Source organism: Phocoena phocoena, chromosome 19 (genome assembly GCF_963924675.1).
Source record: "Phocoena phocoena chromosome 19, mPhoPho1.1, whole genome shotgun sequence".
In the NCBI taxonomy this organism is placed as follows: domain Eukaryota; kingdom Metazoa; phylum Chordata; class Mammalia; order Artiodactyla; family Phocoenidae; genus Phocoena; species Phocoena phocoena.
In genome coordinates, this window is record NC_089237.1 from 42885032 (window position 1) to 42905966 (window position 20935).

The following is a 20935-nucleotide window of genomic DNA, read 5'->3' on the forward strand; positions in this document are numbered from 1 at the left end:
CATTAACCAGATTCAGGACAACCCTCAAGACCATCTAGTTCAGCTCCTTTTATTTGTTAAATGCTGAGAAAACAGGCCCAGAGAGAGTAAGTGACTTGCTTAGAAGTGGTAGTGAAAGCTGAGTTTGTTACCTGACTCCTGGTTCAGCATTCTTTTCACTAACATAGGACCAAAGAGCACCTACCTCACACATTGCAACATACATTTATCACACATGTATTCCATTTGGTGTTGGTGGTGGGCAACACAATGAATTAGATGAGAGTGACTCTAATTGTTGTTATTACCTAGTTCTGAACAAAAAGTAAAGTAGCAAAATATATGGGCACCTATAAGTAAAACACTGCGATATTAGTACATGATTAGACAGATCAATGGTACAGAATGGAAAGTCCAGAAACAGACTCAAATCTCAAATCAGTATTGGGACAACTGGATAGGTACTTGAAAAAGGTGAAACTGGATTCATACTACATTAGAATAAACACCAAATAAATCAGAGATATAAATATAAAACATGAAATTATATTAAATTATATAAAAAATAGAAGAAATATGAGTGAATTCCTTTATAATCTGAAAGTGGGATAAACCTTCCTAGTTGAAACTCAAAATCCAGAAGCATTAATTAAAAAAAAAAAGGAAGTCCAATTACATAAAACTTTTAAATGTAAAACAAACACTATTAAAAAAGAATAAAACAGGGCTTCCCTGGTGGCGCAGTGGTTAAGAATCCACCTACCAATGTAGAGGATACGGGTTCGAGCCCTGGTCTGGGAAGATCCCACATGCCACGGAGCAACTAAGCCCGTGTGCCACAACTACTGAGCCTGTGCTCTAGAGCCCGTGAGCCACAACTACTGAGCCCACGTGCCACAACTACTGAAGCCCGCGCGCCTAGAGCCCGTGCTCCACAACAAGAGAAGCTGCCGCAATGAGAAGCCCATGCACCGCAATGAAGAGTAGCCCCTGCTCGCCACAACTAGAGAAAGCCCGCGCACAGCAACAAAGACCCAACACAGCCAAAAATAAATAAAATAAATAAATTTATTAAAAAAAAAAAAGAAAAAACATACCTTTGTCAAAAGACAAAGGACAAACTGGGGGAAAGATGTGCAACTTAAATTAAGACAAAGGGCTAATATCCCTAAAGTTTAAAAAACTTAAATACTGACTGCGGGGGGCGGGGGGGATACCCACAACACACTAGAAAAAACATGCAAAACATATAAAAGATAGTCACAGAAGAAAAATTTAAATGATCCTTAAAAACATACATAAAGTATACAACTTTTCTTATAATAAGCAAGATTTATTTAAAATTGAACTGAGATACTATTACCCATCAGATGGAAATAAATCCAAAAGGGAGAGGCCACGACAGTAAGGCTGCGTACCGCAAAAAAAAAAAAAAAAAAAAAGAGTGGAGCAGAAGTTGTCATAAATCTGGTCTTATTTTATAAAGCCCCTAATGAAAGTTTTCCCTTTTACATTATTTCATGTAATTTAAAAACAATGTAAATTGTTTTCTCAGTAAGATAAAATGTGAAATGTTCTGAAGAAATCAACTAAAATTTATGCTATTATTATTATTTTTTTTGCGGTACGCGGGCCTCTCACTGCTGTGGCCTCTCCCGTTGCGGACCACAGACTCTGGACGCACAGGCTCAGCGGTCATGGCTCACGGGCCCAGCCGCTCCGTGGCATGTGGGATCTTCCCGGACCGGGTCACAAACCCGTGTACCCTGCATTGGCAGGCAGACTCTCAACCACTGCGCCACCAGGGAAGCCGCTATGCTATTATTTTTAAAACATAAAATCAAATAAATGGTCATTCATATAGTACCAAAGATGTCTCTGGAGACAACAATATTCATATCCACTGACCAAAGTAATTTCATGAAGAAAAAAATCCTTAACCCAAAAGATCAAATAAAATACATTTACTTTACTACATGAACTGATAATTAAAAGAATTAGATGCTCGTTAAAAAAAAGCAGCCTCGTTTGTGCATAGCCTGGGTCAGACAATCCTTTGTATCAGAAAGATAAAAACAAAATAATCATATTTAAGTACTTATGTACTTCTCCAAAAGATGAACAGTTAGGTGGTTGATAAATTTGAAAACCTGATTGTATATAATAATCACCATATTTGGTGGGGGGGGTACATAAAAAAATCAAACAGATTGTAATATGTTATTGTAAAAAGTGATGACAATTGTACCATTTTAGAAAAAATAAAAAGGCAGAGTTAAAAATAGTTAAACTAATATCTTAGAAAACCATCTACAAGGAAGGTCAAATTCATTTTCAACATTTTTCAATGTATAAAATGAATGAACAGTAGGCGCAATAGAAAGAACCACAGATTCTTCACGAGGTGAATGTTAAAATGTGGAGCCTAAGCTCTAATCACAGAAATGGGTAAAGGCCAGGTCTAATGTGCACGAGGTTTTCCATCCTACAGCAAATCTGAGATATATGGGTACACTCAACACTAAATTAAAAAAAAATTTCTTTTGGTCCATTCTGTTGCGTGTGCACCTCTTGCAATAAATTTGAGTCAGCACCAATGACAGCTCTGCAGTCCTCCTATGTGGTACTGATCAGGTGGTTGCAGAGCTTCAGCTCACAGCAACACAATGCAGCTGAGCAGGCAAGCACAGCCCACAGCCAGAAGCGGTTCCTACTTTCCAGAACAAGGCGACCTTTAAGCTTAAGTTTCCCGGAGAAAATGAGATGCTGATGTAGAAGACAACACTATGGTAAGCCGTTATTTAAATCAGTAAAAAATAGACTTCGGAATTTTTTTCCTTTTCCTTTTCTTAAGAGAAAGTCAACGTTAGGATTGAATATATATTCAATAGCAAGTGCATGCACCAGAAATTTGCTGCAGTGTCAGTTGAGGGATTTCTTTCTAATATTCATTCACTTTGTAAATATACACATTGTTTTCCTTTAGAATCGGGACTGAAATATACAGAAAAGAAATCACTTTATAAAATGTGAGATTTAAAGGTATGGTGTTGGTCAGATTTTTCAAGTGCCTTAGAATGTTTTGCAAGGATATATTTATCCTGAAAAGACAAAGATGCATTTCAAAGTATTGTCTTAATATCTAAATAAAATCTCATCCTACATACACATTGACTATTTTATTACTGCAGAGATCTGAAGAAAACAAAAAACCAAAAATAAACAACCAAAACAGACACGACAGCCATTTTTTTCCCATCTGAGTAAGGAAGAATATTATGAAAAACAGTAATAGCTTAAGATTCCGACTCTTTATTTGCCGAGAATGCCATTTTATAATACCAACATTCTGGGAAGATAAATAAGAAAGACTATGGTAAAAGAAGGGAGAAAATAAATGAGAAAATGCAGAAGGCAGTAGGGGGAGAGAGACTCTATCACATAGCCCCAATTGAAGGATTAAGCATTTGGACTATAAATGAAGGGGAGCTTTGTTAGTTTAATCACTGGAACAATTATAAAAGAACTCAACAACAACGAGGTTTATTGAAAATTTTGCCTAATGCTAACTGACCCATGCAGATGCCTAATTGTATTTGCATATTAAAAGAAGGGTGTATCTGTTTGTTTCCAGGCTTTGATGGAATATCAGATATTGAAAATGTCTCCCAGCCTGTTCATCCTTCTGTTTCTCACACCTGGTATTTTATGCATTTGCCCTCTCCAATGTATATGCACCGAGAGGCACAGGCATGTGGACTGTTCAGGCAGAAACTTGACTACATTACCATCTGGACTGCAAGAGAATATTATCCATTTAAATCTGTCTTATAACCACTTTACTGATCTGCATAACCAGTTAACCCAGTACACCAATCTGAGGACCCTGGACATTTCAAACAACAGGCTTGAAAGCTTGCCTGCTCAGTTACCTCGGTCCCTCTGGAACATGTCTGCTGCTAACAACAACATTAAACTGCTTGAAAAATCTGATACTGCTTATCAATGGAACCTTAAATATCTGGATGTTTCTAAGAATATGCTGGAAAAGGTTGTCCTCATTAAAAATACACTAAGAAGTCTTGAGGTTCTCAACCTCAGTAGTAACAAACTCTGGACAGTTCCAACCAACATGCCCTCCAAACTACATACTGTGGACCTGTCTAACAATTCCTTGACACAAATCCTTCCAGGAACATTAATAAACCTGACAAATCTCACACACCTTTACCTGCACAACAATAAGTTCACATTCATTCCAGATCAAGCTTTTGACCAACTCTTTCAGTTGCAAGAGATAACCCTTTACAATAACAGGTGGTCATGTGACCATAAACAAAACATTACTTACTTACTTAAGTGGATGATGGAAACAAAAGCCCATGTAATAGGGACTCCCTGTTCTAGCCAGATATCACCTTTGAAGGAACATAACACATACCCCACACCTTCTGGATTTACCTCAAGCTTGTTCACTGTAAGTGGGATGCAGACAGTGGACACCATTAACTCTCTGAGTATGGTAACTCAATCCAAAGTGACCAAAATACCCAAACAATATCGAACCAAGGAAACAACGTTTGGTGCCACTCTAAGCAAAGACACCACCTTTACTAGCACTGACAAGGCTTTTGTGCCCTATCCAGAAGACACATCCACAGAAACGATCAATTCACGTGAAGCGGCAGCTGCAACTCTAACTATTCACCTCCAAGATGGAATGGTTACAAACACAAGCCTCACTAGCTCAACAAAATCATCCCCAACACCCATGACCCTAAGCATTACTAGTGGCATGCCAAATAATTTCTCTGAAATGCCTCAACAAAGCACAACCCTTAACTTACGGAGGGAAGAGACAACCACAAATGTAAAGACTCGCTTACCTTCTTCTGTGGCAAGTGCTTGGAAAGTAAATGCTTCGTTTCTCTTAATGCTCAATGCTGTGGTCATGCTGGCTGGCTAAGGGTCTGCATTTTCTGAAATTAATGAAAGAACTCCTCCCTGATGTATAGTTGGGAAGATATGCCCCTATCTAACCAGTGACTCAAGCTATATTATGTATTCAAGAAAGCCAGTCTCACATTTCCGACTCTGATGTGAATGAAGCAACTCGTCTTAATGAAGAGTGCACAATGTCTCGGTACTTGCTGCTACTTTACTGTCTTAATGAAGTAAAACTAATGAGTTTCTTTTTTTTAAATGAAATGTTTTCTTTTTAAGGCTTCAATTTACTGCACAAAATATAAAGCATCTCAACTTTAATATGTATTTTATGTATGTTTACACTGTCAAACATCTGGGAAAAAATAAAAGGTCTATGCTCATAACTGTGTCACTGGCTTTCTAGTCATACCAACTTAATCTACTTGGTAGAATCAAAATGACTTAACCTTTTTTTGTTCTAGGGTACCTTGGTAAAGTCTTTATGGCAAATGTAATATTGGAGGTATCCAACAGTTCTGTCACCACATAAAGTAAAACTGTGGTTGCCTCCCTATGAATGGTTATGTCACATCATTATTTTGCACACAAGCCATGATTGTTTTAAATCTAAATGATGTCCTGCTTCTGAGGAACTCTTGGCTACTTTACAGATTATATAATGGACAAAAGCTCTTCAAAAAGCTAGAAGACACTAGGCTTTGCATTTTAATAAGTAAAGTTTAATGGCGTTGTTTTTTGTATTTAAGGAAAGTATTAAAAATGTAATAAAACTTTCAAGCTTAAAGACATGTTAAAATATTTAAAAAGTTAAAAGCTTCCTATGTGCAGGAGAGGGAAATTTATCTTTTGCACATTGGAAGTTAGAATCTGACTTACCTAAGTTAAAAATAAGATTAGTTTCAGGATAAAATCATGGGGATCTAACAAATATGGGCAGTACTAAGGAAGGGGAGGAAAAGGAAAGGAGAAAGGGAAAGAAGGCTGGGATTCATCTGGTGCTACGACCAGGTGATGAACCCAATAAAAGAGACAATAGGAATACAGCTGGGCATGGGACAGATCCTGACACTCCCAAACTGCACTGGGACTTCAACTAGAAGAAAACTGAGAATTTTCTACAAATATACAAGTAAGCCATCTTTTGAATCAGAGAAACACATAAGTAATAGCCAAGAGTCAGAAAAAAAGGCCCAGCAACACAGCTAGATTAAAATGCAAGACAGCATAACTGAAATGGGTGAGCCACAAATGAGGAATTTAATTTGTGAGACATAAGGAAGAATCTATTTCAAGCATTCTTAGAGTTGGTAAAAGACTACAGATAGAAATTTTTGGGCTCCTTCCTAAGGAATTTTAAAACTAAGATTTCTTTCCACATTTGGAAGCATTTCTATTCAGAGACAGAGAAAAGTAACAACCTTCTAATGTGCTCTTTCTTTTTTCTTTCTTTCTTTCTTTTTAAGGGGCAGGCTTATGGAAAAATTACTTCTAAGCTTCAATGAAGCAGTTCCTCTCCTATACTGACTTAGTGCAGTGACTCCTGAACATTTTTCTGCCCTGGCAAACCTAACTGGCTCACTATTGTCAGAAGGGAATCTCACCATGAAGAAAAGAAATTATATGAAATAGTCCCTAAATGATTTGAAAATGGGCAAGCTGTTTCTCCTCCCTCCCAATCAACAATCTAGTATCTTCACCATCAATGGTACAGGCTAATTGCTTAGATATTTCCTAATCTACCACATACTTGCATCTTGTTTTAAAAAACCACACACAGAATTGCACAGAAAGTAGGTTTCTTAAAAGTAACTGTCTTTCACTCTGAGGGTGCCAAAAATTCAATGCTGTCTTAGAAATCCTATGAGGAAAAGTGACCAAAAAGTGAAATTATGTATTATAGCATTAGCAGCACCTATACATTATGCCAATCTTACTGATATGTCTGCAAAATGCAGAGAAAAAAATGCAGTAAATTTACAACATATGTCAACCACACAGACTCTTAACTCCTCAGAAAGAAGTATTATCTAGCCTTATAGTAATTACACACTTCCTTCTAAGGAAATTGTGTTCTTATCATTACTGATGGAGGAGGGAGCAGTATTTGCCACTCAAACGAGAACTACCGTATTATTGGGCTCCATAAACATTTCAAAATGTATCATCCTCAGTGTCTATCTCTCAAGCTCGTAAGTTATATATCCATCCATCCATACCTAAGGTTTGATGTCATTTTACAAGTAACTTTTGTTTCTCCCCAGTCAAGAGAATTCAAATAAGAGCACAAACACAAAAGCAAATGCAATAAGGGATAAAATAGCGGTGAAGGGTATTGTGCTCTGGTGTCAAATGTCCTAGGCCTAAATCCTGTCTCTGCTGCTTCTCAACTGTACAACCCTGGGCAAGTTACCAATGCCCTAAGTCATATGGGCTGGCAGAACTTATTCATAGTGGGTATTTTTTCCCGAGGAATAAATGGCATAATTCATATACAGTCTTATCACAGTGTCTTGGCATTCTACACGCAGTAATTTTGCTGTTAGTATTATTACATGTGTGTGTCCAAACCCATGCTCTGAGAAATTCCCACATATGTAAACACCCAAGCGCCACACTCTAAGAGCAAGAAAATGAAATAGTATATTTTTTGCTTCAGTCCCTGATCCTTCACCCTCCAGGATTCAGGTTCAGATGTTAGTGAGACGGAGACCCAGAAGGAAGTCAGAGAAACATTCTCTTATCACAGCAGAATGAGAAAATGTCTTCTATGCCTAACTTAAAAGATGACAAATATGTGCTATTCAATAATCTTCCATAACAACGTTCTGAAGCAACAGCAAATTCCTTTACACCAAAAATGTCACACAAAAGTCAGTTTAAAACCTTTACAAGATTATTCCTTATGAAATACATTGTAAGAACTAGATAAGGAATGATACCATGTACTGTAAATGTCATGCTTAAAAGTGAAAAATTATATTTCTATTAAAATCAGAATCAAAACAACAATGCCCATTACCATCAATCTTTTAAACATTATTCCAGAATAAAAAACAACAGACATAGGGCTTCCCTCGTGGCGCAGTGGTTGAGAGTCCGCCTGCCGATGCAGGGGACACGGATTTGTGCCCCGGTCCGGGAAGATCCCACATGCCACGGAGCGGCTAGGCCTGTGAGCCATGGCCGCTGAGCCTGTGCTCCGCAACGGGAGAGGCCACAGCAGTGAGAGGCCCACGTACCACACACACACACACACACACACACAAATACTCAAAGAGAAAAACGTAAAGGAGATTGTTAATCAAATGCTCATAAAATTGATAAGAAAAATACTTAGATTTCCCAATGGATAAGTGGGTAAAGGACACAGACAGAATGTTTAAAAGATAGGAAGCATGGGGATTGATAAGTATATGGGAATACGGCAAACCACATAATAACTGAGAAATAAAAATAAAATGTGATACCACGCTTATTACTGAAACAGCAAGCAATTTTTTAAAAAGTAAAAGAAAAAAAAAATCAATGCTGGGGAAGACATTAGGAAATAGTCACATTCACATACTGGTACAACTCTCTGGCACAGCAATCGGCAATTGCGATGAGAAAACAGCTATTCTGAGCTGCTGCCTAAGCATATTACAGTATGACAACCCTACACAGACCCGGAGTCTGGACATTTAGATAAGGACTCAAGTTAGGATTACCACCAGAGATTCCCACTTTGCTTTTCCTGGGGCACCTTTTAAAATAAGCACTTAGAGTCGAGCCTGTAAAAATTTAAGTGACTGTCATCCCAACCACCTTACAAGAGGTGCTTCCTACCCTGTACTGTATCTCTTGAACTGGGGAAGAGGACTGCTCTTCCCCCAGCTCACTGTGCACCCCCCCAGCCCCCGGCGACGTTTCTGGGATCTCTAAATAATAAATCTTGTGACTTTACTTCCTTTTTCTGAGTGTATTGAAACTGAGCCTTCAATCAAAATGACCCCAGGGGTTTTCACTTCCCTTGAAAATTGAGGGAGCTACTTGCCAACCCCGAGTGGGTGGCTTGTGCCTCCTCATTCAACAAGTCATAATCTGCATATCTTTAAATTAATATACCAATTACGTGGGAGGGCAACACAGCAATGATCAAAAACCTAAAATATTTTAACCTTTAACCTAGTAAATTCTAGGTAAATACCAGCATTCTTTCTAATAGCAAGAAAAACAGAATGCTAAATATCTACCATTAGGAAACTGGTCAAGTACATGATGACCCACGGGCCAGAATATTACGTGTCCAATACAAATATTTATGTAGAGGTTTTTTTTAAGTTTGAAAAGTGGAAAATGCATATACTAGAAAGATAAGCAAAAACTATAGGATATATAAACATGTATGTTATAGAACTATGTATAAAAACAACAAAAAAGATAAATATACCAAAATGCTAATATGTATACCAAGTGTGTTTTATCACCTGCTTTGTCTTTGAAAAATGCAAGAGATCTTAGAAAAGAACTATTGAAACAGCTGTCCAAGGGCTCTAGGCTGAGTAAGAAAATGAGATGATGCAAAATGAACTGTGAATAGGGAGGGGTGGTTAAGAAACTAGAGGGTATCATGGAATAAAGATCAGAGACAGAGACAGGGATGCACGATCAGATTTCTTGGAAGCACATACTTATTATATTAGCTTACACGGTTAACTGCTGTCAGGATTGTTCTCCAACAAATCTAACCAGACAAGCTCTTTTCTCTCCTAATAACAAAGCAAATGAACAACAACAACAAAAACCCCTCCAAAAAACTTTCAATAATTTCCCATGTCTCAGAATAAAATCTAAATTCTCAATATGGCTTACTATATGATCGGGCCCTTGCCACCCTTTACAGTATCATCGTAAGATTTTCCAGCTCCCTCACACTGTATAGTTCAAACAAAACATCTTTCTGTCCCTGTAATTCACCATGCTCCCTCCTGCCATCAGGCTCTCAGAGATTCTTCACTCCTTTCCCTCTTCTTCCCCTGGCAAACCTTTATTCATCCCTTTTATCTCTGTGTAGATTATCACCTCCTGCTAGGAGGTCTTTTTTCAGGGCGGGGTGGGGAGAGAGGCCAGCTTGATCTGAATTTATTAAATAAAAGGATGAATTAATGCAGATCAAAGATATGACTGGTACGCTAACAATAACCTACTTAAGACAGACCAAGTCAAACCTCAAGTCTTTCTTATTCTAGAGCTTAAGTTTCTTCCAATAGGTCAAAGTCTTAGCTTCATAGTCCAGTGAAAAAGAGAGATGAAAGAAAAGTTATGAATGAAGGGGATTTGTCTAGGCTGCTACTTGTCATATAAGAAATTAGTTCTGGACAGTGGGGAGTTACCTTTGGAACAATTTCAGAGAACGGTTAATTCTGATACCTGTGAACAATTTAGTACACGTAGATTGCTCAAGGGAAATCAAGGAAACAAAAAAAAAAGCCACCTCAATGTGTTAATAATGTGTTAAGCAGATTAGTCTGCTCCACACTTTAGAAACTGTGATACATTGGGGCTTCCCTGGTGGCGCAGTGGTTGAGAGTCCACCTGCCGATGCAGGGGGCACGGGTTCGTGCCCCGGTCCGGGAGGATCCTACATGCTGCGGAGTGGCTGGGCCCGTGAGCCATGGCCGCTGAGCCTGCGCAGCCGGAGACTGTGCTCCGCAGCGGGAGAGGCCACAACAGTGAGAGGCCCGCGTACCGCCAAAAAACCAAACCAAAACAAGAAAACTGTGATACAAGTGAGGTTCTTAAGAAGCTCATGTTTTACGAAATGTCACTTTGGTTCAACGGCCCCAACTCTGTTAAACACGTTCAGGAACCAGCTGAGACACATGCCCAATACACCCATTTATCTTTTCAATAAACCATGGCCTGATATTCTGAATTTGTTGGAAGTTATTGATGAAATCTAAGTACAGAAATTAAACATACACACACAAACACACAATAAAAGCAGCAAAACTGTAGTTTTTTCTGATCAAAACAATTCGAAGAGTATTTAAAGTACACTGGGATTTAATAGAAAGAGCGTGAGATAAGACTGTCACCAAAAGCCTGTGTTGTTATCTTGGGTAAACGATTAAATGTGTCCTCTGGTAAAAATCTTGTTAAGAACACGTGTTCCACATGGGTATTTTAAAGAATAGATAAAACATGTATATTAAAGCACTTTGTAGGTGCTACATAAATAATGTAAATATTACTCCTATGTCTTGTATAAGAGATTCTTGGTAATTAAAAAGATCAGAAATGGAGATAACTGAACCCATAGTGGTACATAATTCCCCATGTATCTGTCTTCTTTAGTTACACTTCAAATAACTAATTTACAAGGTTTGTTATTTATTTATTCCATGGAAAATATGATTTATCAGTAAAAAATTAGATATCTGAATATTTCAAATGGGTATCTCAAGGCCAAGTATCAAATAAATCTGATGAAATACTCAATACCAGGAAATGTACTTCTTTACTTTGTGCTATTTTGTTGCCCATAGTCACAGCTCAAAAGAACAAAGTGAACACTTCTGGAAGGCTGAGGGAGTTCAAATGCCTGTCAAATGCTTGCCTCAACAGAAAATTAACTAAGATTTAATAGCTTTTCATCGAGAAAGAAAAGAACAAAAAACCACTAAGGAAAAATAAAGATGCCATACACCACAAAAACCACTGAAAGGCCCTTCCTTGCCACCCAGAGCCTCAGTGACCACAACTGCACCTGAGACACTGTGTAGTGTAAGAGTAACTGGCACACAGCCACACCCATTTACCAGTTCTATTACTTAGCATCAGATACTCAGCTGCATTTCCTAATGCCAATGACAAATAAAGAAAGCCAATAAATGTTTAAAAATAATTTCATCTATCTACAGGCTCTAGTATTTCCTCATGGTATGGCTTTTCTACAACTGAGTAAATGAAATCTTTCTTGCTTAACAAAGTATACTTTGATGAAGTGTTACAAGTCTCTTGCCCTGACACTGAATTATAAAAAAAAAAGCTGCAGGACATTAAATATAAACTTAGAAACACATTGTAAAGGCTAGTCTCTTTAAAACATAGTAAAAGTAATCAAGGGATGAAGGAGTCACCTAAAACTAGTAAAACATCTTCATATATTAACAATGAGTTGACTATAAACTGATTTAAATTTTAAACATAAATGTCACATATCTAAATTTCTTTACATTTTTCTTCAAAGCAGTTATGTTTGAGTCTTTAAACTCTTATTCCAATGAGGCTGTCATTAGTGAAAACACCTTTGGGGCCCCTCCTTTCAAATATTACTAAGAGCCAGTTTATATGTCACACAAGAAAAAACTCATCTTAAACAAACATATTACTAAGTGACATTTTGCCTCATTAAAAATTTCAAATATGAAGATTTCCCCACCACATTTAAAAAGAACATGTTTTAGACTTTGACAACACGTCCAAAAATGTATTTCCCTAAAAATGTGTACTCAAAGGCATCAGGGTTTGAAGTAAGTACATCACCTCCAACAGCGGCTCTTCTGAAGGGAGCAATATTCACTTGGATGTATCTACCCTTAGATGCTTGTTTTAGAATTTTTCCCTATTGTTTCATAAGATCAAACCTCATAACTACATCTCAGGATTATTGTCTTTCAAGGATTATATATTTACACTAAAAGAGGTGAACCACAGTTGATTCAAAAAAAACAACTGTTTTCATAAAAATAGATGGATTGCAGCCACTGTTTCTTTTTAAGTACTGTCTAGTCATAAATCACTAAATCATCCTTGATGAGTAAACCAAAGCCTTGTTTCACTAACAGCCAAGGCCACTATACTTCTATAAACCAAGAATCATAGAAAACAAAACCACTTGAGTAATCTTTTGCTTCAATTCAGGACTCCAACTCTAATCACTGTTACTAAATCAAGTCTTCTTCCTTTAAACTAGAGTCATGTGTGTCCATAATTAAAACTGGCGATTAGTCTTAACACTAGCACTGAATGATTACATACATATAATCATTAAAAGCTAAGTTCATTTATTAAGTGTTCTATGAAATGCTCTGCTAGATCCTCTGTGTATCCAGATAAAGACATCTAAGATCTAGGAGCTAAAAGTCCAATAGATGAACAGGAAAATAATATCCTATGTACCCACATGTTTATTGCAACATTATTAAAAATAGCCAAGATGTGGAAACAACCTAAGTATCCATCAATGGGCAAACGGATAAAGAAAATGTGGTGTAAAAAGACCCCAAAGAGCCAAAGCAATCTTGAGAAACAAAAACGGAGCTGGAGGAATCAGGCTCCCGGACTTCAGACTATACTACAAAGCTACAGTAATCAAGACACTATGGTACTGGCAAAAAAACCCCCAGAAATATAGATTAATGGAACAGGATAGAAAGCCCAGAGATAAACCCATGCACATATGGTCACCTTATCTTTGATAAAGGAGGCAAGAATATACAGTGGAGAAAAGACAGCCTCTTCAATAAGTGGTGCTGGGAAAACTGGACAGCTATATGTAAAAGAATGAAATTAGAACACTCCCTAATACCATACACAAAAATAAACTCAAAATGCATCAAAGACCTAAATGTAAGGCCAGACACTATCAAACTCTGAGAGGAAAACATAGGCAGAACACTCTATGACATAAATAACAGAAAGATCCTTTTTGACCCACCTCCTAGAGCAATGGAAATAAAAACAAAAATAAACAAATGGGATCTAGTGAAACTTAAAAGCTTTTGCACAGCAAAGGAAACCATAAACAAGACGAAAAGACAATCCTCAGAATGGGAGAAAATATTTGCAAATGAGGCAACTGACAAAGGATTAATCTCCAAAATTTACAAGCAGCTCATGCAGCTCAATATGAAAAAAACAAACAACCCAATCCAAAAATGGGCAGAAGACCTAAACAGACATTTCTCCAAGGAAGATATACAGACTGCCAACAAACACATGAAAGAATGCTCAACATCACTAATCATTAGAGAAATGTAAATCAAAACTACAATGAGATATCATCTCACACCGGTCGGAATGGCCATCATCAAAAAACCTACAAACAGGGCTTCCCTGGTGGCGCAGTGGTTGAGAGTCCGCCTGTCGATGCAGGGGACACGGGTTCGTGCCCCGGTCCGGGAGGATCCTACATGCTGCGGAGTGGCTGGGCCCGTGAGCCGTGGCAACGGGAGAGGCTGCCACAACAGAGAGAGGCCCGCGTACCGCAAAAAAAAAAAAAAAAAAAAAAAAAACCTACAAACAATAAATGCTGGAGAGGGTGTGGAGAAAAGGGAACCCTCATACACTGTTGGTGGGAATGTAAATTGATACAGCCACTATGGAGAACAGTATGGAGGTTCCGTAAAAAACTAAAAATAGAAATACCATATGACCCAGCAATACCACTACTGGGCATATAACCTGAGAAAACCGTAATTCAAAAAGAGTCATGTACCACAATGTTCACTGCAGCTCTATTTACAATAGCCAGGACACGGAAGCAACCTAAGTGTCCATCTACAGATGAATGGATAAAGAAGATGTGGCACATATATACAATGGAATATTATTCAGCCATAAAAAGAAATGAAATTGAGCTATTTGTAGTGAGGTGGATGGGCCTAGAGTCTGTCATACAGAGTGAACTAAGTCAGAAGGAGAAAAACAAATACTGGATGCTAACACATATATATGGAATCTAAAAAAAAAAGGTCATGAAGAACCTAGGGGCAAGATGGGAATAAAAACGCAGACCTACTAGAGAATGGACTTGAGGACACGGGGAGGGGGAAGGGTAAGCTGGGACAAAGTGAGAGAGTGGTAGTGTATATATGGCCATATATACACTACCAAATGTAAAATAGATAGCTAGTGGGAAGCAGTCGCACAGCACAGGGAGATTAGCTCGGTGCTTTGTGACCAGCTAGAAGGGTGGGATACGGAGTGGGGGGGGGGGGAGATGCAAGAGGGAAGAGATATGGGGATATATGTATATGTATAACTGATTCACTTTGTTATAAAGCAGAAACTAACACACCACTGTAAAGCAATTATACTCCAATAAAAATGTTAAGAAAAATAAATAAATAAAAATAAAAGTGATGCATTCTGAACAGCCTAACACTTGTATGAGGCTCCGCTTCAGCAAATCACAATGCCACAGTCATTTCTCCTTAATGACTGAAAGTGATTCAAGAGATGGATTACCCACCAGAGAAGGCTCTTCATGCTGAAAAATCTGTGCATATAAAAATATATTTAAGACCACGAGTATGAAAATTATGAAGTAGCGAAAGATATGGAAAGACTCAGGAACTGTCACAGCTTGGAGAAGACGAAGGACACAGCAACTATATGTAATGTGGGATCCTAACTGGATTGTGGAACTGAAACGGGATATAAGGGGGAAACTAGAATTTGAAGAAGTCTTTAGTTCGGCTGACAGGAGTATACTAATATTAATTTCCTGGTTTGATCGCTGTACTGTGGTTTTGAAAATTATAAACATTATGGGAATCTGAGTGAAGGGTATGTGTGAACTCTCCGTACTATATATTTGAAACTTTTCTGTAAGTTTGAAGTTATTAAAAAAAAAGGCTTTATTATAAAAGAAAAATATATATATATTTAATAGCAAAAAAAGAAAATGTGGTGTATATATGTATGTACACACACACACACACACACACACACACAATGGTTGCCAGGGACTAAGAGGGTTGAGGGAGGGAGAATGGGGAGTGACTGCTGATGAGTATGGGGTTTCTTTTTGCGGTGACAAAATGCTTAAAATTACGTAGTGGTGATGATTGCCCAATTGTGTGAATATACTAAAAACCACTAAATTGTACACTTTTAAAAGGGTAAACTTTATGTGAATTATATCTCAGTAGAGCTGCTTTTTTTTCTTAACTTGCCTAGAGGAGTGAGAGTCAGGTTACTGAGATGGGTCTTGAATCAAAAGTAGGAGTTTGCCCTCTATTAACGGCACCCAAAGCCAATGGTAAGCCTATGCAAAATCACAGAGGCATGCCAGAGTAGGAAAATGGTGAGATGGTCAGTGTTGCCGAAGCAAAGGCGAGACATCTTCCTACAGCTGTTACTACACACTGTGATGACTAGTCTTCTATTATTAAACTTAAATGACCAATTGAGAAAGTTATTTTAAGACTTTATTAACCAACAGAGGAGGTAATGTGCAGAATGCTCATTTGGCATTCTGAGCTCTCTGGGCAGACTTTGTGGCTTTGCCAGCTCCTAGAGTCTTCTTCACAACTGCCCTTAAAGATACCCTCAGCAATGTGTCATGAGCACACTTTCCTGAGAACAGCCCAGAAAGCATACAAGGCTTACTTGGAACCACATCAATGACGACAGCATCATGAGATTTCCAGAATAAGGCCAGCATCGCTAGCCTCTTACCAAAATGACTTTCAATCTCCTGCTTTAGTTCAGCAATCTTGCAACTACTGTGAACAGCATAAAAGATTATGAAGAGACTTGTATGACGCTAAGGAAAAAAGGTTTATCTTATAAGTCAGTGGTTTTTTGAAGTGTGGTACCTATATGATGGGGTGGTATGAAAGTCATTTAATAATTCCATATTTCTTTTTTACTGTTATCTTTTGTTTGCTGGTTTTCTAGTTATGGCAATCAATACTGATTTTCTGTTTATGGTATAATACAAAATTTCCCTTAAGAAAAAAGTCAATAAAAAATATTGAGTAACTAATAGGATATATCTTACGAAGAAACGCAAAAACCCCAGAGGTGGTATATGAATGCCTTAAGTATAGAAACTTAGTTAATAGAGCACATAAAAGGTTTTATCTAAAAGTCACACAGTCATATTTTAGAGAGATCATTCTGGCAGTAATGTGGAAGAAGGAGGGGATGGGGTAACATACCGGTGACAAAGAATCCAAATAGGAAGTTATTTCAACAGCCTAGAACAGAGTGCAGCAAACTATGGTCCACTGGCGATATCCTGCCCACATGCTACTTGTGGCCTGTTTTTGTATGACCTGCAAGCTAAAAATGGCTCTTATATTTTAAAAGAGCAGATAAAAACCAAAAGCCAAACAAAACAAGAAAAAAAGAAAAACTTTATGTGGTTTATAAAGCCTAAAATATTTACTACTGCTCCTTTGACAAACAAGTTTGCTAACCCCAGCTTAGACAACTGATAAAGCTACAAACTGAGTCTGTAATGTAAGGATAAAGTACAAAAAAATTTTTGAGGCAGAATCAACAGAACTTAGTGATTAATCAGATGTATGTGGTTAAGAGAAATGAAGATTGATCTTTAGCCTTCCATTTAAAACTCAAGGTGGATGAAGATACCATTATCCAAGAGAAGGAAACAGAAAAGCCTCTTTTTAAAATTAAATCACTTTTCTTCATTTATAATGAAAAAAAAGAATAAATAACAAGCCAAGATTAGATAACAGGCTTACGGTATTATACTGTAATAATACTGGAAGACAAACTTGTTCAAAGACAGACATTTCCCCTCAGAACATGTATTTCGCCACTAAGGAGAAATGTGTTCTTTTTCCTGTATTAGATTCCTACAATGAAGAGGCTGAAATTTTACTGTAAAACTGCTTATGTACAATTCTAAAAGGTACTCACATTTAAGTCTAACATAACAATAGCCTGTTTTTGCACATCTGCATACCCACTTTCTCAGGAAGCTTCCAAAAAGATTTTTGAAACCTAACTGTCCACACTGAAGAGCCACTGGCTACTACATACTATTGAAAAAAAAAAAAAGAAAGAAACAACAAGCACCAAATGGAGTCACCTGTGCTAAAACGGAGACTTAATACCTAAACTAACTGCAGTTACAACCTTCTCCAGGAATGTAACCCTAACCAGTCAGAGTGAAATTTTCTGGTCAGCACCAAAAGGAAGACGAGATAATCTGCCACATAGACAGACCCTGTCCATCCCCCATGGTAGGTTACCTAAGCCTGAAATAACTTCTGTTTATGACTTCCTTGTCTTGCCTTTAAAAACTTTCCATAAATCTAAAAAAAACGGTACTGATGAACCTAGTGGCAGGGCAGGAGTAAAGACACAGGCAGACACAGCGGGGGAAGGGGAAGCTGGGACGAAGTGAGAGAGTAGCATTGACATATATACACTACCAAATGTAAAATGGATAGCTAGTGGGAAGCTTCTCAATAGCACAGGGAGATCAACTCGATGCTTTGTGACAACCTAGAGGGGTGCGACAGGGAGGGTGGGAAGGAGACGCAAGAGGGAAGAGATGTGGGGATATATGTATACATATTGTAAGGCCAACTGGCCCGAGGCAGGCGAACACAATCAGATTCACAGGTTGCATCAGACCAAAATTCTCCGGACCACTCAGTTCCAGAAACTGCCCTGGCGACATTCCTGACCACCCAGTTCCAGACACTGACCTGGGGACTTTGAACCCAGCCCAGCCTTCCCGCCTTTCGAGGGGCGGGACTAACGGTCCCCCAGGATACCCGAAAAGACCACCAAATAAGGAATACCCTACGCCCTCCCAGATTCACCACACCCCTCTCCCTTCTTCCCCTATAAAATCTTGCCCAACTCTCACCCGGGTGCGACTTCTCTGGCCCCCTTTCTCTCGGACCAGTGAACCTCGCCCGGGAGCGCTCACTTGAAGCTTTCCTCTGCGTCGTGGTGCCGTTCGCTAAGATCCGACCTCACACATACAGCTGATTCACTTTGCTGCACAGCAGAAACTAACACACCATTGTAAAGCAATTACACTCCAATAAAGATGTGGAAAACAAAAACAAAAACTTTCCCTCTCCATAATCCTTTGGAGCTCCTCTCTACTTGTTAGATGGGATGCCGTCCGATTCATGAATTGTTCAAATAAAGCCAATTAGATCTTTAAAATTTACTCGGTTGAATTTTTGTTATATAACACAGGTAAAGGATACGAATGTACGTTATGATCCACATCATACAAATAAAGAAATCCTCTCAAAACAGCTGCCAGAAAGTAGAAATAGGACTTTATAATGCAGGGAAAACTGCAAATGACCAAATGTCTATTATTCTAGACATCACTAATGATATCAGCCCTCAGACATGAAGAAACAAAGAGGTGTTTCAGCAAATTCCAGTGTTTGCTGTACCCTATTATGCACAAGTACTCACTGTGCTAGCAGGTACAAAGAATAAGAAGTAGTACCTGACCACCTAGAGGGGTGGGATAGGGAGGGTAGGAGGGAGGGAGACGCAAGAGGGAAGAGATATGGGAACATATGTATATGTATAGCTGATTTACTTTGTTATAAAGCAGAAACTAACACACCATTGTAAAGCAATTATACTCCAATAAAGATGTTAAAAAAAAAAAGAAGTAGTACCTGATCACAAGGAAGCCAGAATTTGGTTGAAGAAAGACTGAGGATACATCTATAGTAAAAAAACAGACTCTGATAAGTGCTCTAGAAGTACGAAGTCCTAAAATGTCTGATTCTGAAGTATAGAATTAAGGAAGGCTCTCATAAAAGGTGCTGCCATCAGAGTTAGACCTTGAAGGAAGAATGCAATTTTGAATGAGGAAGAAATACTTTGGGCAGATGGGGAAAGCTGCGCAAAGATAAAGAAGTGGGAGGTATTTAAAGACCTAAATAATTGAAATGGTTTTTTGGGGGGGCGGGGGAACATTTAAGTGGGGAGTGTTCAGAACTTTTAATTTTACTTAATTATCACCGAAAGGCTTGGGCAGCTTAAGATCAATAAGAAGACAATAAGAAATTCAAGGTTGGAGAGCCATTTGGCTGGGTAATGACGCAGTTAACCGAGAAAGAGATTGTGAGAAAAATATGTATTGGCCAAAAAGCTCTTTCGGCTTTTTCCATAAAATCTTACCAAAAAACCCAAACGAACATTTTAGCCAACCCAACATACCTGGGTATAAGAATAGGAAGGGGAAAATGTTGAATTTAAAATTTTAAATAAGTTGAGATTGCGGTGTTTGAAGCATCAATAAAAAGTTACCTGTGCGTCATCTTAGTACTCTGACTTATAATATCTACTCTGAGGCTTTTTATGTTTACTTCTTAGGTCTGATCACACAAATCTCCAGTTAAGTTAGGTTCTATATAATATGTACCTAATATAAATAAGATTTCGCAAGCACTGGTTCTCTTCACTCAGGAGGAAAAAGAAACCTACATAGCAAAGTAAAACAAGTCAGGAACACGTACAGACTTGTGCTTCTGCCACTTAGGTAGCCATTTCCTTGTATGTCAATACCATTGTTCACAGCCCTGCAATTTCTTAAGAGCCGGCTAATGTGATGAAAACATTAGCACAATACAACCCAACTTCCCTGTATACCACTTATCAAAGAAAAGGAGTGACTGAAAGATGAAATTCCTTTAAAGAATTCACTTAATGTGCTTCAATGTGGGTGATTTAATGTACTAAAAAAAATCTTTGCAAACTCAATGTGAAAAGTATCACTTTCATATGCAATTCTTTTCTTATTTAGCTTTATGTTAATAAAGTTTAACTTCTTTTCTAATAGAATAATTATTTACTAGAAATTAAACTCCTAGAATGCTATATTCTTGAATTATTTTTAAAACTTCAAAATAATCCTAGCCAAAAACTACCTACCCTCTAAACATATATACAAGATGCTTTAAGAAAAAAAAAAAATCTATCTCTAATATACTTACTTGATTTTAAGTCATGATAATCACAGCAGGCAAAGAGTATATTCCTCCAGTTAGTGTTAATCCTATGAAGACATTCACTAATATACACACGGATAAGAGGAATAACAAAGTGGCATTCACAGGGTTCTTTAAATAAGACACTAGATTTTAGAGGAACTTTATTTGAATTCCTTGATTTCTGCCACAGTCCATCTGTTTGCACCAGTGTGGAAAGCACTCAATAGGTTATTTCCAAAGAGCAAATAGCAGGTCAAGTTTATAACACGTGACTTACTAATTTC

The 20935-nt window shown here is 37.9% G+C and overlaps 2 protein-coding genes across 3 annotated transcripts in view; one reads left to right on the top strand and one right to left on the bottom strand.

Moving 5' to 3' along the window:
- NF1 (neurofibromin 1) overlaps positions 1–20935 on the bottom strand; it is a 250014-nt gene that overhangs the window by 65332 nt on the left and 163747 nt on the right. The gene's annotated exons all lie outside the window — the stretch shown is intronic.
- Positions 2587–5309, top strand: OMG (oligodendrocyte myelin glycoprotein). Its single transcript, XM_065897385.1, has 2 exons — positions 2587–2768; positions 3614–5309. The coding sequence occupies exons 1-2, from the start codon at positions 2766–2768 to the stop codon at positions 4943–4945; spliced, it is 1335 nt and encodes a 444-aa protein (XP_065753457.1). The 5' UTR covers positions 2587–2765; the 3' UTR covers positions 4946–5309.